The sequence below is a fragment of the Arachis ipaensis genome, chromosome B5 (assembly GCF_059453495.1).
Source record: "Arachis ipaensis isolate K30076 ecotype BB chromosome B5, ASM5945349v1, whole genome shotgun sequence".
Classification (NCBI taxonomy): domain Eukaryota; kingdom Viridiplantae; phylum Streptophyta; class Magnoliopsida; order Fabales; family Fabaceae; genus Arachis; species Arachis ipaensis.
This window is the reverse complement of record NC_142440.1, coordinates 132,878,174-132,898,979: the sequence shown is the minus strand read 5'-3', so window position 1 is coordinate 132,898,979 and position 20,806 is coordinate 132,878,174. Positions and strand designations below refer to the sequence as shown.

General features: G+C 39.1%; 2 protein-coding genes and 1 long non-coding RNA gene across 4 annotated transcripts; all 3 read left to right on the top strand.

Moving 5' to 3' along the window:
* The first annotated feature begins 113 nt into the window (after positions 1–113).
* LOC107641012 (uncharacterized) lies at positions 114–5,160 on the top strand. The gene is made up of 2 exons (XM_016344520.2): positions 114–1,592; positions 1,681–5,160. Exons 1-2 carry the CDS (start codon positions 559–561, stop codon positions 2,780–2,782), a joined length of 2,136 nt encoding a protein of 711 aa, XP_016200006.2. The 5' UTR covers positions 114–558; the 3' UTR covers positions 2,783–5,160.
* Positions 2,808–3,278, top strand: LOC107641011 (uncharacterized). Its single transcript, XM_016344519.1, has one exon. The coding sequence runs from the start codon at positions 2,808–2,810 to the stop codon at positions 3,276–3,278; it is 471 nt and encodes a 156-aa protein (XP_016200005.1).
* A 365-nt stretch (positions 5,161–5,525) lies between the features above and the next one.
* On the top strand, positions 5,526–19,513 carry LOC110272099 (uncharacterized). 2 transcript variants are annotated; one of them, XR_015883630.1, is made up of 5 exons: positions 5,526–8,121; positions 8,691–8,852; positions 9,558–9,634; positions 18,344–18,403; positions 19,037–19,513. It is a non-coding gene; the product is annotated as an uncharacterized LOC110272099 (long non-coding RNA). The 2 variants fall into 2 exon arrangements; XR_015883629.1 differs by lacking the exon at positions 5,526–8,121 and having other exon boundaries at positions 8,147–8,852.
* Positions 19,514–20,806: the final 1,293 nt, after the last annotated feature.

Here is a 20,806-nt window from a genome sequence, read left to right as displayed (position 1 = left end):
ATCAAAATTAAGCTCATAAATAAATAGTTGTCCTACTATTAAAGAACTCATCAGTCACCAATATCAATATGATTAATTATTGTTGTTATTTGCACTCATAATATTACTAGTTATATTATTAATTCTCTATGTCCTTTTCTAATTGCTGTATATGTTATCTAGTGAACAACTGAACATGCACACACAAGTTGGTCGTTTCTCACATTTCTAGATCACAATTCTTAAGTCTCAACCATCACAAAGAGAGGACCAATCGTCCTATGTGTTAAGGTCTAATAAGAGCAGCGACAGAGAGATGCACTTAGAAATGTAACATAGAAGAGAGAGAAGATTGTTAGTTTGGGTTAACTTTTTTGAGGGATTTTTTATTTTAATAAATTAAATAAATGTAATAATTACCAAAATAAATAATTTAAAAAATATTTACCGATTTAAATTTTTCAGTCTTATCTTGTTTACAGAATAAACGAGATAAGATACGTCAGCTGTAATGTGTCTATTTCGTTTACACTATAAACGAAATGTATATATATCTTGTTTACACTGCAAACGAGATACATGAATTGTCCATCTCGTTTACAGTGTAAACGAGATATATATAAGACAACGACAACAGCTATAAAAAGATGTGTAACTCTTTGGTATTCTTCACAAATTTTTTCCATCATTTTTTGGTCTCGTATTTCTCACAAAAACAAGGAATTAATGGCCAGTAATAGTCCATACATAGTTGTACTTGTTTATCCAAATTGTCGTATGAGAAATGGCGACAATGGGGTGATATTTGAGTGTGAGAATCTGATATTGTTTCGCACTCAGTGTGTGAATACGTTGTCAGATTTGAAGAGTTTGATATTGAGCAATACAAAAGTGAGGGATATCGGAAGGGTGGCGTATAGGTTGCTGGCACTCATGGGTAACAGAGTCTTCCGGTTTCGACTATTCCAACTTCAAGGGGACGAGCATGTGCGACTGATGTTCAACATCCATGGGAGGATCATGGTGGAGCAGGTAATGGAGCTTTCTGCCGAGGTGGGACACAGTGATGGTGAGAGTTTCGTACACTCGACCTATGTACAGGACGACCGACCTCTCACACCACCGCCCATTCATGTCGCCATTCCAGTGGATGAGGCACAGGAGGGCGAGGAGGAGTCGGACAATGATTACGTGGCGGACAGTACGGACAGCGACTCGTCCGATGGTGGGGATGAGAATGAGTGTGTTCGGGAGACACCTGTCCAGACTGTGGCGCACCATGTTTTGCCTCCACCTCGCCTAATTCCGACGCTATCGGCAGTGCCAACTCACTATCACAGTCTGGATCTGGACGCCATGCATGAGAGGACTCCGTTTTCTGACACGGGTGAAGAGGATTACAACCTAGACGGAGATGTAGAGTTTCGAGTCGGCCACAGGTTTAGAACCCGAGAAACAGTGCTTCAAGGTGCGAAGAACTACAGTACTCGCAGGAGTGTGGAGTACCGGGTGATCAAATCAGACCAGTTAAAGTACCATGTACAGTGCCGTCAAGCTGAAAATGGGTGTCAATGGAGCCTCCGTGTGGCCCTTCAGCAGAACCTTGGATACTGGTAAGTTCAACTTCACTTGTACTTTTCAGTACTTCTGTATGATATATTAAGGGATATGGCTGAAGCAATACTGTTTTGTTGTGTTCAGGGAGGTTCAGAGGGTTGGTGGAGCGCACAATTGTCTAGCACCCACCATGTCTCAAGACCATCGTCAGTTAAATAGTAGTCTGATCTGCAGGATCATATTGCCGTTGATTCAGTCCAAACCCTCTGTGAGTATTCCGGTATTACAAGGTGTGGTCCAGACAAGCTATCACTTCAAACCATCCTATAAAAAGGTGTGGATGGCAAAGCAGAAGGCAATTGCACAGATATACGGGGATTGGGAAGAGTCTTACAACAAGGTGCCAAAGCTGCTTCAGGAACTCCAGAGCTGTTTTCCTGGTACCATTTGTGACCTACGCGTCAAACCGTTCTACGATGGACACCTCCTGGTACGCGACTGCAGCATGTTCGACAAGGTTTTTTGGGCTTTCTCGTCATGTGTCGAGGCCTTCAAGCATCGCAAGCCGTTTGTATCTGTAGACGACACGCATCTGTATGGCAGGTATGGTGGAGTGTTGCTTATTGCGGTGGCGCAAGATGGGAACAGCAACATCCTGCCTATTGCTTTTGCCATTGTCGAGTCCGAGAGCACCAAGTCATGGTCGTTCTTCCTTACTAATCTTAGATGCCACGTCACCCCACAAGATGGCCTGCAGGTTATCTCCGACAGATCTCAGGCCATCAAAGCCGTGCTAAGCTCCGATGATAGTGGTTGGCATCCCCCAAGAGCCTTCCATGCTTACTGCATAAGCCACATGGCTGCGAATTTCATGATTCGATTCAAGTCAACCGAGGTCAAGAGATACCTCATAAACGCAGCTTACAGTCCAAGCAAGGCTGGGTATGAGTGGTACATGGATGCCTTGAGAGGAGTTTTCCCGTCGATGGTGGACTGGGCGGGTCATTTCAGGAAGGAGATTTGGCTACAACATTGCGACAGCGGGCGGCGGTTTTGGTTACATGACCACAAATCTGTCCGAGTGCATCAATGCAGCGTTGAAGGGGACCCGGTACTTGTCGATTTCAGCCATTGTGCGCATCACATACAAAAGACTGCAGAAGTTGTTCGTGACGAAGGGCAAGGAGGCGTAGTCACAGCTGGTGGCTGGATGCTGCTTCTCCCAGAGACTCTTGGTCGCCATTGAGAAGAATAGAGAAGGCATACCGAAGATGCGTGTCACTCATTATGATAGTCGGGCCTTTGTGTTTGTTGTGGAGGAGCTAGAGTCGTTCGAGGGATGGTCGCAAGGTTCCTTCCGTGTCCGACTATCGGAAGGTACGTATGATTGTGGCTTATTCCAGTCTCTCCACTATCCGTGCCGCCACGCACTTGCCGGGTGCGCCACCGTTAGCATTGAGTGGGCCCCATATGTGCATCCAATCTACATACAGGAAGCTGTGTTCAAGGTGTACGAGATGGAGTTTCCACCTATCCCTGATGAGTTGCTGTGGGCGGAGTGGCATGGGACGATGCTGTGTTCTAACCCAGTCATGTGTTGGAAGGCGACTGGAAGGCCCGTGTCCACTAGATTCCGGAATGATATGGATGAGGTCGAGCAACATGAGAAGTGGTGTGACCTCTGTAGGCAAGTCGGTCATTCAAGAAGGGGATATCCTAATCAACCGACGGGAGATGCCTAGGTCGTACAGAACCAGGGCGGGCACAAAGCCTACATCGTAGGGTCATCGTAGACTCTCCATGCAAACTGAATTAAAGCTTTACCGACATAATTAACCACATTATATCTATGTAAAAATAAAAAATTTATTGTAAAACTACACATAACCTCAGAAAATCATAATATATTATATATCATGGCTTATCTCGTCGAACCGTAACCGGCCGATTGAAACCCTCCAATGCAAAACCCTGGCCTGATGCTGATCCCTACTCTGCTGCTGCAATCCAACCAACCTGACAGGTCCGAAGAAGATATATACAGTTCATTAAGTAACATCCCATATGAGGTCACAACAATATATAATGGAAATACATAAATAAACATTTGTTACCTCACAGCCAGTGGATACTGGTAGATTCCTTTATCTGGTGGACACTACTGAGGAAATCTCTTATAGATCAAACTCATCAACAGCGGAGTGCAACCAGTGATGTCTGTGACGCCCTGCTTTGCCGCCGAACAAAGTGACTGGTACGTCCAGGCCAGCACAGTCGAGCCCTAGGAAAGCGCCCTACACTCCCCGAAGTCCCGGAGAAGCGGTAGCAACCGTATGTGCACCAAGTTGTTGGACTTGTTTGTCATCAGATACACTCTGATAAGTAACATAATATAGCACTTGACGTGCTGTCGGAGGGGCTCCAGGTCGTCTGTCGAGGGCATCTGGCGGACACGATCCTGCAGCCACACGAGCTTCAGCGTAAAGGACTCCTTCCTCTGCGCAGCCTGCTGTGCCGCCACCGGTGGCCTGGCACCAAGCATCTGCTCTACCATAGCCCACATCTCCGTGCCGTACCACCTACCAAAGTCACAAAGGCACCCCAACGGGGTTACCATGTGCGCATAGGCCTAGGTGGTATGCCACATCCTGCAGAATGATAGTGACCTCACCCCACAGGAGATGAAACGTGTGCATCTCTGGATACCATCGCTCCACGAGTGCCAAAATAAGGGAATTGTTAAAAGTGAAGTCGCTGAGTGGCACCGTGTCGCTGAATCCGGCCTCAGCCAGCTACGAGACGATGGCGTCGGGTGGAGGAAGGATATGACTTACTCGCTGGGGCAGTAGAAGGCGAGGCCTCTGAAGAATAAAAAAATTCAACCTTATAAACTGATGATCATAAATTTATGCATAGTACTGAATTCTTACGTTTTGGTTTTTCTAGTAATTAAATCACCTTAACGTGATACACAACAAATATTTCTATCTAACTTACAGTTACTTCTACTTAAGAATATACTTCCATGTTTCTAGCCTACACATGTCTCTAAATTACATATGCCAGAAAGCCTTTCCTAATTAGAACGTTATAAATACTAACAACCTAGCACAAGAAAAACAGAGTTCCTCCTAGAGACCTATCACTAAACCATTTAACTGCGTTCTTGTCACTTCAGGACTACCCTAACAATGGCGACATACTTATATTAAACAAAAAGAACACAACTAACCTCGAAGTTGGCCGCCCCCGTGTAATGCGACGTCTCGTTCAGCCTGTTGATGTCTCAGTCGTTCCTCGCCTGGCGCGCCATCACCGTATCAATCTAAAATAGGGTAGGAAAGGGTCAAAAGAGGGGAGAAAGAGGTTGACTAAGTCAAACTGGAGCCCCACAGCCACTGTAAACGACTTCTACTTATAGGCGTGCACAGGGCTTATCTCGTTTACAGTGTAAACGAGATAAGCAGTCAGTGTAAACGAGATAGACACGGTGCAGCTGACGTGTCTTATCTCGTTTACACTGTAAACGAGATACGTTAAATGTCATCTCGTTTACACTGTAAATGAGATAAGACCAGAAAATTTAAATCGGTAAATATTTTTTTTAAATTATTTATTTTGATAATTATTACATTTATTTTATTTATTAAAATAAAAAATCTATTTTTTTAGTGATTTTTTTGTTGAAAAATAAAGTATTTTTATTCAATTTGAAACTTATTTAAATACGTCTTTTAAAAAAAATTTATTAAGAAAAGTAAATAAAGCTAATAATACATTGCTTTTAAAAAAATAAAAATAAAAGACATTTTTAATACTTAAAAATTCTCTTTAAAAAGACATTTAAATATAAAATAATTTTTATCTTTGAAAAAAATTGTTATTAAAAAGATGAAAAAAAAGATAAGTATTTTTTCAAAAATTAATCCAAACTTTTATATATATATATATATATATATATATATATATATATAATGTGATGAATTAGCTTAACTAACTCAGCTTAAAATGCTGATTTACACATTTATTAGCTTAACTAATACCTCAGCTTGCACGTCAAGTAATACTTTCCTTCAAACTAGGAGTGCAAATGATATTAATTAATCCTAATTATAGAAAATTTGATGATTAGCAAACTTAATATCCTGCCGATAGTAGTCTAAAGACTGCAGAAAGATGCAGTCGTAGAATCAATATAAAAACAGTGCAAAATGTCCGTGGATGGATGTCCAATTTCCTTGCTCTCACACACTTTCACAACTTAGTGCTAATAACACACCTTTTTACATGAGTTAGATCATTTCCAACCTTCTACACCATAACATTCAGCATAATGTAATAAAAGTATTCAAACGATAATTTAATTTAAAGGTAAATTTCTTTCTTAGGCGTTTTAAATTTCTATGGAAAGAAACATATTACTCCTAACTTGTTCTTCTGCAAGTTTGAATCTTTCAAAACACCCACATCGATTGACCTTTATGGGTCCGCAAGATATGTCGCAACAAGAACTCAACAAGTCGCAATGCATGTTCATAAAGCAGAATTGCTGAGGAATTTGAAGTTGCATGTAAGTGGTTATTATGCTGTCGACACTGGAGTCCATCGTTGTCAAACTCGGGAGTTAACTCGTACAAGTTTACGAATTCAGTTAGTGGAATCGAGTTAATTTGGACATAAATTCATTTCTAGGTAAACTCATATAGATTCACATAAACTCGGTCAAAATTGCGAGTTTGAGCGCGAATCAGCGAATTTGTGTTGGGTTCCCATTTTCGCCAAAAAGGGCGTTATTTTGGGGAAAAAAATAACAAGGGAAAGGGTATGTAAACCCTAATCCAGCTCGTCACTCACTCTTCTCTCCCTCTCCACTGTTCTTTCACTTTCACTCTCTCAATTCCGTACTTCGTCCGTTCATTGACGCTGCTCGCCTTCGTCCGGGCATTCCCAAACAGCTCGTCCGTTCTTCACCTCTGTTCTCTCGTAGACTCGCTCTGTTCTGCTTCGTGGAGCCTCTATCGTTCGCCACACTGCCGTCGTTCATCATGTTGCCAACGTTTCTCGTGCCTTTTGCTTGTCGCCGCGCTGCCACGGTGCCACCGTTTTTTCACGTGTGAACCGTCGCCAAATAGCACAACAATGCTTGGTTTTTCCACTGAGTCTGCTCCATTCAAGTATGTTTAAAAAAAATTATAGTTGTTAGTTGTTACTGAATTACTGTATTTTTTAGTTATTAGTTACTGAGTTTTGAATATTTAAATTCTGAATATATGACCTTTGTTATTTATTTTTGATAATTTCTTATCATTATTTAGGAATGGATAAGGATAACCTTACTAAATTAATTATTTGGTATTATTGATTTAGGGACAAAATGTATGAGAATGTTAGTTTAGGGACATAGTTTTTAGTTCTTAGTAATTGAAGAAGAACATGAACATGTGAATGATAATGATCTTGTTGGACATGTTGAACCTGAACTTGAACCTAAAAGAAATTATGTTTCTAATGAAGATGGTGAAGATAATGATACTGGTGTCATGGAAGATGAAGATATTGGAGGATTTCAGTTTTAGATTTAGTTTATTAGAACATTTAATTATTGTATTTTTGTTTTTTTTTTTCCGGTTGTGTTATATGAACTATGAAGCTTTCCTTGTGTGTGTTTTATGTTGAACTAGATGCATTATCATGAAGGATTTGAATGTATGTTCTAAACTACTTGTTGTAATTGTTGTACTAACACTACAAGAAAAAGGCCTATGGTCACGCTTTTTTCTTAAAGTGTGGCCAAAAATGGTCAATGGCCACACTTTTATGAGGGTGGCGATTGATTACAGATTTGGCCATGTTTTTTTTTGTTACGCTTAAAAAGCATGGCGAAAGGAGTCTATGGCCACGCTTTTATGAGGGTGGCAATTGATTCGAGATTTAGCCACGCTTTTAAAGCATGGCGATAGGATTTTGTTATAGTGGCATTTTATAAGCGTGGCCATTTCTTGTAATTTTTTTGGCACGCCTTAAAAGCATGGCCAAAAGGTTCCAAAAAATATTTTAATTTGTGAGGCAGTAACAAAACCCTTATTCTCCATTCCCTTAACCCTAATTCACGCAGTAGCAGTGCTTCCCTCTCTCCCTCGTTTTCTTCATTCAAACACTCCTCCTTCATCCTTCTCACACAAACATGCAGAACGGCAACAGCGGTGGTGGGTTCATCGTCGCTCTTATGGCGCCTTCGCGAGTCCCCACTATAGCGCTCTTCTCCTCCTCCTCCGTCCTTCTCACGCAGGAGCAGTGGTCGTTCTTCGCTGGCGCTCTCACTTTCGCTCCCAATAACACTCGTTGCTCAACCTCTCTCACAACCCTTCTGTCGGTGCTCCCTCCGCCGGTGCTCCCTGTGTCGGCACTCCTTCCGTGTCCCTCCATGGCTCAACATCCGTCACGTTGCCGTTTCCCTCTCTGAAGTCGTCGCGTCGCCGTCTCCCTCTCCCTTACTCGTTGCACCTCCATTTCCCTCTGTCAACCCTCCTCCTTGCCACCCGTCAGCACCAACTGTCAGCCATGTTCAGCGTTCGCAGCATCGTGGTAAATTATTTGGTCAAATTTTTTCTTGATCTGATTATTTGTTTTTAAATTATTTGATTTTTTGTTTTGATTTTTTTGGTTCATTTTTTCTTGGTTTAATGTTTCGTTCTTATCCAAATGTGAAAAGGTAGATGTTTTGTTTTGTTAGTTCTTCCTTATTCTAGTTGTGTTTAGTCTGCAATTTTTGGGTTTTATTTGGTTTGATATTTGTTTTGATACAAATGGAAAAATGGTATTGAGGATCATACTGTTATAAGTGTCATTAGTTCAGAAACCTGACATAGCGATATAATGATTCATTTCAATTAAATAAGCATGCATTAAAAAATAAAGATAAAGGCTACACCATGACAAAAATTAGCGCAAAATGATAGTGCAGAATGGTTTTCGTATTAAACATCATTTCTCTATTAATATTATTTGTGTTGGAAGAGAATGTTCATTGAATAATTGGCTTGTTAATATATATTTCCAGTACTTCTATTTGGTTTTCATTGATTCCTAAGGTCCCATATGTAGCTACTAATTGAAAAATTCTATTAATTATTCTCATGTATTCCTGAACATAGTGAAGTCTTTTTGGATTTTGCTCCAAGTTTTGTCTCAAAGCTGAATGAGAAAGATAGTTGCACCAGGAATCATTGCCAGCTTATTGCTATCCGAGCATACATGTTGCGATTGATGCGTAGTAGTACACATTCTGCTGGTGCGGTAGTGCTACTTTGCTGCTAGTGAGCCATTTTCTATAAATTATGTTATAAGTGTGCTACTTTGCCATTGATGCCTAACGAGTTCTTTTACTTGCATGATCTAATTGCAATCTCAAAATTGAGTTGCTTGATTCAGAGTACTAAGTTTGATGAGAAGAAAATTGAGTTGATACTTATTTAATTTTTGTCATTTTATTTATTTAACACCATGTTTTTCAATACTAATTTGAGTTGCAGGGAGTATCTTATCAATTTATAAAGTGATGACTAATTAATCATAGCGTTAGGAATCAATTTGATGGTTATCTCTAGTTTATTAACTTACTTTTTTATTGTCAAAATTTTTTTTAAGACTAAATTGTGAATGTGTTGAGATGCTAATTGTCCTTGCTATTTGATTTAAGTTTTGCATTAACGATCCTTGTTTCTGGGGGGTGGGGGTTCTTAATCCTTTTTCATTTATATCAGTTTCATTTTGTGAAAAACTAAAGTAGACAACTAATTGAGACTTGGGCTAGATGCTTTACTATGAATTCTTATCCAGTTATGTATTACAGGTTTACACACAATAGACAATACTGGTAATAGTTGAGCAAGGATTCTCTATGTTCATTTCTTTGATTCGATTCGGTTTTATTCCTTTCGCATTGGTTTGTTATGGAAATGTACATTTTTTGCCTTTCCGGAAATGATTGATTTGCTATTTTTTTGGTTGTTCAATTACAGTTAATGAAATTGAGGCGCTGCGTGAGTTGTTCAAGAAGCTGAGTAGCTCAATTATTGATGATGGACTTATTCACAAAGTACTTGCAGTAATTTTTGCATTGTCTGGATCTATTTTTCAAGTTTGTTCATGAGAATTTTCTATTTTTAGAAATTTATTTTTAACTACTTGTGTGCTCGATATTTTATTCTTAAACTAGTGCACTATTCTAATTTGTTCTTTTTAGCAAAATCCTTTAAGGACTTCAAAGCAATTTTTCCAGACTTCGAGGTAAAAGAGGCTCTAAAGTAGATGAAAAATGGCAGGGCAGTAGGACCTAATAATATTCCAATTGAGGTTTGGAATTGCCTTGGAGAAAAAGGTATCAACTGGTTAACCAAGCTTTTTAATGAGATTTTAAGGTCAAATAAGATGCCTGATGAGTGGAGAAAGAGCACCTTGGTACCTATCAACAAAAATAAGGGGGATATAGAAAGTTGCGAAAACTATAGAGGGATCAAGCTCATGAGTCATACCATGAAGTTATGGGAAAGGGTGATAGAATGGAGGTTGAGAAAAGAGACACAAGTAACAAAGAACCAATTTGAATTTATGCCAGGCAGATCAACCACTGAAGTGATATACCTATTAAGAAGGATGATGGAGAGGTATCGTAGGTGATCAGTCTACACCAAACAATTGATATCAAGGTGATCAGTCTCAATATCAAAAGCCTAGTGCTTCAATTATCCCAAATAGGCACTCACAAACAAGCATGCTATGCAACATCAAATAGATAACCTAATAGCATCAAATAAAAAGACACAGAGTATGCATTGAAGCACAATCGGTCCATCCCTCAGGCTCAAGAGGACGAACCGCTCTGATACCACTAAATGTAATACCCTAATTATCCTAAGCCTTACCTCGCATCGTAAAGCAAAGGTTAATCAAAGGTTACAACATTTCTAAAGCTTATACGTATTATATAGAAGAAGTAAGATATTCTAGAAGATCGATGAAGGAGACAGCTAAAAGAACAGGATTTGAAAAGCGCAAAATGTACACACGAAGCTACAAAACTAACGCACAAGAAATAGATATAATATAACAAAATATAAGAGTATAATAGTATAAAGATCTAGCCACAGCTCGCGGAGTTTAAGCCGGCTAGCTATATACAGACAATACAGAATTCTAAAAATTAAAACAGCTTATACAAGTTTCTCTCAAAAAATAAGCCTCTAGGAAAAAGTAAATACAAAAGTGAGAGATTAATACCAAATAATCAAAAAGACTCCAAACCAAGATAGAGAGCCTCCGCGCTGTCACCACCAAAGCAACTCACCTAGGTGGGTTGCAACCTGCATCTGAAAAATAACAACAGAATATGGTATGAGAATCAGAGGTTTTCAGTATGGTAACAGTACCCAGTGATGTAAGATATAAGACTCTGGGACGCCAGAGGTAATCCTAGAACTTCATATCCATCACAAGATTCATCTTAAAGCATAACTAAAACAATAAAGCATAACTTAAAACCATAACATCATAAAGGGGTAATCTAACTTAAAGGATTTTCTAATCTAACAGTTCTCCGCTGTCCCACTGCCTTCATCAACCTATCCTCCATGCGATCCCATCGCCACCGCCTTCAATCCCAGTAGAATACACAATTAATACAATGCAAGTAAAACACAAGTATAGGCATATATGTCAAGTAATTCAAATAGGCAATTAGGCATGTTATACAATTAGGCAAGCAATTTCAAGTCGACAAAGCAAACAAACAGTTAGAAGATGCATATGATGAATGCCTGTCCTACTGGCTGTGATATCACATTGTCGGTTCAACTACCAACTCGACACATCTCCATGGAGATGTCGCTCTTCGGAATCATAATGGGAACCCCGAGATATGGTGCTCGGAACATCGTCCAGGATTTTGTGCCTGCACACTCTAGTGATCCGAAGGATGCGAGCGGGATACTCTTGCCACAGACCTCACATCTCAATGTAAGTGGGATTAACCACCGTCCTTACGCTGCCGCCGCGACCTCGACAGGCAGAATTAACCACCGTCCCTGCCAGGCGCATAGCGTCTCATAATTCTCAGAATAAACAGTAATTCAGTGGTTTTCAAAAATCATTTCATTCTGAGCTTATTAGTTCACCACTTTCTCAATTCATTCAGAACTCATTAGTTCACCACCTTCACATTTCATTGTCAATAATCACCAATACCTTATGCCACCTTCTCACTCAACCAGAACCGCCCTCAGTACACCAGAAACCTAAGCTTTCGTTCTCTAACCTTTACCGGAAATACCAAAATAATTCCACCCAAGACCTTCTCTATGTTTTAACATCCAAAAACAAGCCAAAAAGTCTTAGATAGGTGTCACAGAAGTTTACAAGCTCGCTGGAAAGGTGAAACAGTTAAAAACAAGATTTTTATTGAAAAACAGGGCAGTGTGCGTATGCAGAGGGGTGTGCGTGGCACGCCCAGGAGGATTTTTAAGATGTGTGGGTACGCATAGAGGTGTGCGTATGCACAAGAGTAAAATTTTCCAATTCTGTTCGCTCGCACAATGCATGCGAATTCCCTCAACAGAATACACCTTCCAACGTGTGCGTCGCACAAGGCTGTGCGTGCGCACAGCTTGAAAAGCTTCGTTGGTTGTGTGTGCGCACAGAGCGTGCTAGCACTCCCAGCAGTAGCCCTATCCCCGTGTGTGCGTGCGCACAGGTTCAAAAATCCACAGGGTGTGCGTGCGCACAAGGGTGTGCGTGCGCACACAAACCAGAAATCACAAATTCTGCAGCATTCACAAAATTAAGATTTTGACACCAAACTTTGAATGATTATAACTCCCTCTACAAAAATCCATTTTCTATAAACTTTATAGCAATTTAAATTTCTCAAAGCCGTCTTTAAGTTAAAACAAGTTTCATTCAATTTTAAGCTTTGAGGCTTAAGTTATGATTCGTCAAAGTTAGCCCAAAACTCATTTTTACCAAAAATTCACAAGTTCTCAACCTTCCAATTTCCCAACCAAAACCAAACCACAATCTCATCAAACTCCAAAACACATCAGATCTCACACTTTTCATACCTCAATTCATCACTTCACCATATGCAATAATCAATCCCAATTATCAATTACATAACACTATATTCATTTCTCAACTAACACATTAATCAATTATCATTCCACCATTACCAACAATCATCATAATCAATCTAAATCTCAATCTTCAATACCATATTATCAACATCAACATTACAATTCATCAAAACAACCAAAATCATCAAATCATCATATATCATCATACAACAATTTCAACAATCAATTTTATTCAATCCTATCCTATGGGTCACTAGCCTAAGTGTCCAAAAACATTATATATTACATAGAGAAAATTGAAACCATACCTTCACCGCTTCTCAATATGCACTAAAACCCAAATTGAGTGCAATTCAAGCTTCCAACCACAATCAAGTCACCAATTCAACTCCAAATGCTCCCAATTGTCCAGAGTAATTCCAACAAGCTCCAATATTCAAACTAACATCATACATTTCAAATAAATCAAAACCTAACACTCACAATTAATCAATTTAAAAGGGTTCTTGAGAAACTTTACCTTATTTACTAAAATTTGGGATAGAACCCAACATTTTCTCACTAATGATTAGCACCTAAACAACCAAAACATAAATTTCACTCAAAACCAACACCCACCAAATTCGAAATTTTTTGGGCAGCAGGAAGGGAGCAAAAATTAGAAATCTTACCTACACAAGTGGAATATAATTAACAGGCTCGGCAAAAGCTTCGCGTAGCTGCCAACGGTACGCGAATCGGAGCACTGTAGCTCGAGATATGGCGGATTGAAGTAAGATGTGAATAGTACTTCTTCTCTCTTCTCCCCCTCTTCCCTTCAGCTGGTGTGTGTGTGTGAGTTTAGTGGTGAATGAGCTGAATGTAGCTCATTTAAGTATATTTATATGTTGGGCTTGAGCCCAACTTGGGCCCAGTCCAATCTGTTAGCGTTTTTAATCCGTTTGGCCAAACTTTGGGCCAAACCGTTAAAATTAATGCCCGGTTTTAATTTTTAATATTTTCCTGAGGTTTTCTACTGTTTTTAATTATTCTCACACAGTACCGGACAAATTTAAATCGGTTCAACCGGTTCAGCTGTCGGTTCGCGGTTTTACTCAGTTTTTCGCAGAAAATTACATTTTCCAACTCAGAAAAATCTACTGAGTCCAAAAATCATATTTAAATTTTCTAATTCTCATTCTAATTTTCGGATCCTATTTTGGGCAATATTAATTATTTAATTAAACGATTAATTAGTCGCGGTTCTTATATTTTCCCCACCAAATAAGAAATTTTGTCCTCAAAATTTAGTGATTACCTGAGAATAGCTCGGGGTAATCCTTCCGCATCTCAGACTCTAATTCCCAAGTATGTTCTTCAACTCCTGCTCTCTTCCAAGCAACTTGAACCAACGAAACTTCCTTTCCTCGCAATTTCTTCACACTAGTGTCATCAATACGCATCGAGGTTACATGGAACGTCAAGTTCTCCCTCAACTTGACCGACTCGGACTCTAACACATGAGCCGCATCCGATGTGTACTTACGGAGTTGTGACACGTGAAATACATCATGCAAGTTAGACAAGTGAGGTGGCAAAGCTACTTGATATGCCACCGGCACGAATTGCCTCAGAATCTCAAACGGTCCAATAAACCTCGGATTCAACTTCTTTGATTTAATTGCTCTTCTGATCCCAATTGTCAGAGTAACCCTCAGAAATACATGTTCTTCCACTTCAAATTTCAACAGTTTCCTTTTCTGATCTGCAGAACTTTTCTGTCGGCTCTGCGCAGTTAAAATCCTTGCTCGAATCTTCTTGATCTTCTCAGTAGTCTCTGCTACCGAGTCAGGACCCAATGCTCGCATAAAAGCTATTGTTGTAAGAAAACTCCACCAATGGCATGTAACGGTCCCAACTTTTGGGTTGATCCAAAACACACGCCCTTAGCATATCTTCCAACGTCAGAATAGTCCATTCTGACTGTCCATCTGTTTATGGATGATATGCCGTACTGAGACATAGTCTCGTACCGAAAGTTCTTTGGAAAGCTCCCTAAAACCTTGATGTGAATCGGGGATCACGGTCTGATACTATGCTTGATATCATACTGTGCAACCTTACAATCTCCTTGATGTACAACCTCGCCAACTCCTCCATTGAATAGTTCACTCAGATAGGTAGAAAATGAGTGGATTTGGTTAAGTGATCCACGATCACCCAAACCACATCAAATCTTGATCTAGTCCTCGATAAACCGATCATAAAGTCCATTGCAATTCCTTCCCACTTCCACTGAGAAATTTCAAGTGGCTGTAACATTTTTGACAGTTTCTAATGCTTTATCTTCACCTTCTGGCACGTCAAACACTTCGATACAACTAGTGTGAAGACTCAAAGTGGTGTGATAGAAAAATTTCCTATTGGTATGGGATTATACCAGTGATCATTCTTAAGTCCATACCTTTTCATATTAGTCTTGGAAGTACTCACAGAGCACATCTAAGAGCCTGTGCTAGGGTGCCTGCTTTTTGCCGATGATATCATCCTTATGAGAGAGTCAAGGGAAGACCTAAATAAGAAGTTGGACTTATGGAGAGAAGCTCTAGAAGTGTATGGTCTGTGCATAAGCCGTAGCAAGACGGAATATATGGAATGTAAGTTCAGTCTGAGAAGGAAAAGCCCTAATATAGATGTGAAGATTGGAGAAAACATCCTACGAAAAGTTAAAAGTTTTAAGTATCTTGGGTGCATCATACAAGATAATGGAGAGATTGAACAGGATGTAAATCATAGGATCCAAGCAGGTTGGTCAAAATGGCGGAGTGCATCTGGTTTTATACGCGACAAAAAAGTGCCTTTAAAACTTAAAAGTAAATTCTATCGCACCGCTATAAGACCGACTATGCTTTATGGTACGGAGTGTTGGGCGGCCAAAGGAGAGAACGAACACAAGCTAAGTGTGGCGAGATGAAGATGTTGAGATGGATGAGTGGTCATACGCGATTGGATAAAATAAGAAACGAAGATATAAGGGAGAGAGTCGGAGTAGCACCCATTGTGGAAAAGATGGTTGAATCGCATCTCAGGTGGTTTGGACATGTGAGAAGAAGACCGATAGAATACCTAGTCAGGATGGTGGATGAGATGGAAGATGGACAAGGGGCGACAGACAGAGGAAGACCTAAGAAGACCATTGGTATGCGAAATTGTTACTCAGGTTGTGAATTATTGTTCGAAATTGATTCCCTGGCGATGGCACCAAAAACGGATGCACAGAACCATGGTCTAAACATATCTTCACAACTTCGCATAACTAACCAGTAAGTGCACTGGGTCGTCCAAGTAATAAACCTTACGTGAATAAGGGTCGATCCCACGGAGATTGTTGGTATGAAACAAGCTATGGTCACCTTGTAAATCTCAGTCAGGAGGATATAAAATAGTTATGGAGTTTTCGAAATTAATACTAAAATAAGGATAGAAATACTTATGTAAATCATTGGTGAGAATTTCAGATAAGCGTATGGAGATGCATTCATTCCTCTGAACCTCTGCTTTTCTGCTGTCTTCATCCAATCAGTCTTACTCCTTTCTATGACTGGCTTTGTGTAAGGATGTCACCGGTGCTAATGGCTACTTTCAATCCTCTCGGGAAAATGGTCCAAATGCTCTGTCACAGCACGGCTAATCGTCTGGAGGCATCACCCTTATCTTTGGTTGCATCCTATTCCTCTCTGTGAAAATGGTCCGATGCGCTGTCACTGCAAGGCTAATCATCTTAGAGGTTCTCGATCATACTGGAATAGAATTTACTATCCTTTTGCGTCTGTCACTACGCCCAGCACTCGCGAGTTTGGAGTTCGTCACAGTCATTCAATCCCAGAGTCCTACTCGAAATACCACGGACAAGGTTTAGACTTTCCGGACTCTCATGAATGCCGCCATCAATCTAGCTTATACCACGAAGATTCTGATTAAGAGATCTAAGAGATACTCATTCAATCTAATGTAGAACGGAAGTGGTTGTCAAGCATGCGTTCATAGGGAATGATGATGATTGTCACGTTCATCACATTCAGGTTGAAGTGCGAATGAATATCTTAGAAGTGAAATAAGATGAATTGAATAGAAAACAGTAGTACTTTGCATTAGTCTTTGAGGAACAGCAGAGCTCCACACCTTAATCTATGAAGTGCAGAAACTCTACCGTTGAAAATACATAAGTAATGAAGGTCCAGGCATGGCCGAATGGCCAACCTCCAAACGTGATCAATAGATCAAAAGATAATCCAAAGATGTCTAATACAATTGTAAAAGGTCCTATTTATAATAAACTAGCTACTAGGGTTTACAGAAGTAAGTAATTGATGCATAAATCCACTTTCGGGGCCCACTTGGTGTGTGCTTGGGCTGAGCTTGAAGTCTACACGTGGAGAGGTCATTCTTGCAGTTGAACGCCAGCTTTTGTGCCAGTTTGGGCGTTGAACTCCACTTTGCAACTTGTTTCTGGCGCTGGACGCCAGAATTGGGCAGAGAGCTGGCGTTGAACGCCAGTTTGCATTGTCTAAACTTGGGCAAAGTATGGACTATTATATATTTCTGGAAAGCCCTGGATGTCTACTTTCCAACGCAATTAAAAGGGTGCCATTTTGAGTTCTGTAGCTCCAGAAAATCCATTTTGAGTGCAGGGAGGTCAGAATCCAACAGCATCAGCAGTCCTTCTTCAACCTCTGAATCTGATGTTTGCTCAAGTCCCTCAATTTCAGCCAGAAAATACCTGAAATCACAGAAAAACACACAAACTCATAGTAAAGTCCAGAAATGTGAATTTAACATAAAAACTAATGAAAACATCCCTAAAAGTAACTAGATTCTACTAAAAACATACTAAAAACAATGCCAACAAGCGTATAAATTATCCGCTCATCAACCATCCATGAGGTGGTCAAACGAGATCTACATATAAACGGTCTCTCTGTAGACATGATACATGACAGAGCACAATGACATCGTTTGATTCATGTAGCCGACCCACCTAGTGGGACAAGGCTTTGTTGTTGTTGTTGTTGTTGTTGTTTTTGTTGTAATGCAATTTTTCCCTCTTTATTAAATTTAAGGACTACTGTGCATGATGTTTACAAATTAAAACACAAAAATGAAGGTTACTTTAATCCATTGATGTCAAGAATTAGTTTGAATTTTCACACCTTTGTATCAAGTTGTTGCCAGTGAGGTTTATCACGATAGAAAATCTTATAGGTTCTTTATAAGTTCTTTTTAAGCCCGCTGTACCTTGGGCTTAGTGGGATGTTCGAAGCAAACTTTTGTGTTTTGATATGAAAAATAATACACTTCTTGTGAATTTAGCATACTAATAAGTACAATAACTGAAATTTAAAGATTAAATTTTATTTATAGAATAACTTCAAGAAATAATTTGCTAATTTACTTAAAACATGTATCTATATTTAAACATGAAGTTGTATTGATTGTGTGTACAGTATGATAAGCTTCAATGAAAATATTTGACAATAGCAACTTTGTCTGGCATGCCTTGTTGCTGCCAACATTGTGCATTGTCTGGTAGTTTCTTAGTTTTTGTTGAAATATCTTTGTTGACTATTACACTTTTTGTTTCGACAATGTTGAATTTGTGGTTAGATTGCATCTAATAATACTTCTCTTTTTGTTATTTGAAGGAAGAGCTGCAATTGGCACTATTGAAGACCCTAGTTGGCGAGAATCTTTTCTTTGATAGGGTAATTCATCTCTAATGTCGTTTTCATTTCTCTTTATCTCTCCCAATCCCCTTTTCTTAAATATGGTTTCTTGTTCTTAGTCTTATCCCTATTTGTTGTATTAAAAGGAAGGAAAATTTAAGTTGCACGAAAAACATCTTTCAAGGAATCAGATTTTTCACAAGTATTTCATTAAATAAAAATGGTGAATGTATTTTTCCACCATATGATAATGTTTTATGGTTCACACAACTCACTTCTATATCACTTCCGAACTGATACTTTTTGACCATTGTAACCCTTGAACTAAAACGATAAGTTGAAATCCTTTCGCCACTTTGTATATGAGAAAAACTCTTTGAAAGATGTGTTTTCTTTTTCTTTTTTGAGTTTTTATATTTGACTTGTCTAATCTGGGCCTTTTGATTTATGACCTTTCCTAGGTGTTTGATCTCTTTGATGAAAAAAGAAATGGTGTTATAGAATTTGAGAAATTTATGCATGTTCTTAGTATCTTTCATCCATATGCTTCTTTAGAAAAAAAAAATTAATTGTAAGACTTCAGTTAGCATTTTAAGACGTACTCTTCATAGCACCGATTCTAATTCCATTTTTATTTATGGAAAGTTGATCCCTTTTGTTGTTTGCTTGCAGCTGCTTTTAGATTGTATGACCTGAGACAAACTGGATATATCGAGCAGGAAGAAGTGAATATCTTGGCATGTCCAAGTTATGAAATTGTTATTGGCCTAAATTTGTTTGTGTTAGCATAGGATAATTGTACGTTGATTTGTTGCATTGATTTTTGACTGCTACATGTGATAAATGGTGTTTTAGATTGAAATACTTGGGAGTTGGGAGGACTGCAAACTTTGATGAGCTGATGGCTGCTACGGCTACCAAAGGTGGCAAAAATGGAGACGTCGAAGAAAACAATACATGAGAGTTATGGAAATTACTCGTGAATCGAGTGACAACATTTTGTACTATTTAAAGAATTTTATTTTTGTTGTTAGTTGGTAGAGGACAAGCATAGAATTCATTATATATAATGTGACTTGCAATTTTATATATTATTTCTATGCTTTTATGCTCTGATTGAGAAGAATGTTGAGAAATCAGATTTTTTAACTTGAGATTTATTTTGTATTTGAGTATTAATGTATAAAACAATTATAGAAAAAATTATATATGTCACTAATTACTGTTTGATTTGTCTTATAAAAAAATTGCATAATATATTTATAAGTTTGGTAATAAAAAAGGACTAAAAATTTATATTGTGCAGTGATAAGAGTGAACTACCAACCTGTCCCCTGTCTATTTTGCAGAATGACAAAGCAACCCCTGACGAATAAAGCAATCCACTTCGGTCCCTGTTCTGTACTTCCGTGACACAAGGCGGTCCTTGTGGGTGAATCTCTGGTAACTACGAACACAAAACGCTGAGTTGTCACAGTGAATGTGTGTTAGCTTGCTGATGTAGATGAATGCTGCAGACGTAGACACCTCAAATAGTCAGGGGGTTAATTGTCCAATTCACGTTAACCAAAATGACTTTCCTCTTCCGTCTTTGTTCAATTGTTATGCTAGAATGAAGGAACTACCACCACCGCCCACCTCCGCTATCCCCAACCAACATCCGCCATCCTCAGCCATAGTTGCCACCATGTCAAAGCCTATATAAGACCAATACACAACCGCAACAGCATTGAACACTCCCTTCATCCCCATAGGGAAGAATGGCGTCAGGTTTCAGGCTTTACCGTGAACAAATCCAACTACGATGATGAACACAATAACAAGCATAGTGGCAATGGAGCTGAGTGATGGGTGGAAAAATGCCGGTTAAGAAATTTTAACAAAAGCAGCGTTGTGAGTACAGTCCTAACCGACAAAATTCCCACTATCAATTTAAAAGATGTCACAATTAAGAATAAATAACTGGGAGTAGAATTCCCAGGTCGTTTCCCAAAGAGTTGACACAACAGTGGAAATTATTGATCAAGAATTTTCTGAGAAACTTTTGAAGTTTGAGAACGAAGAAATAAATAACTGAAAATCGAAGCAATGAATGATAGCAAGAGGTGTTATGTATTTGAATTAAAAAGGCCTTGGCTAAGAGAAGATTAATTGGAGTTTCTATCCTTGTTGACTTTCCTAAGTACAATAGTAAAAGGTTGTTACTTCCACTCAGTTATCCTCTTACAGTTGCGAAGGAAGGTTATATGGGTAACACTAACTCTAGTTCACAAGTCCTAATCCCTTCCTAGGGAAGGATTAGAGTTAGTAAAAAGTGAGTTAGCCAGCAATCTCCAATTACAAATTAATACTTGAGTATTCCAACTCAAGGGGTTCCAATTAATCAACTCCCAAGCCAAGTTGAGAGCTTTAAATCATAACATGAATGCCATTTTCCCACAA

Excerpts from the sequence above, each read along its gene's own strand:
- LOC107641011 (XM_016344519.1), top strand. The coding sequence starts at position 2,808 with ATGCGTGTCACTCATTATGATAGTCGGGCCTTTGTGTTTGTTGTGGAG.
- LOC107641012 (XM_016344520.2), top strand. The coding sequence starts at position 559 with ATGAATTGTCCATCTCGTTTACAGTGTAAACGAGATATATATAAGACA. Across the intron at positions 1,593-1,680 it reads CAGCAGAACCTTGGATACTG|GGAGGTTCAGAGGGTTGGTG; the intron begins GTAAGTTCAACT and ends TGTTGTGTTCAG.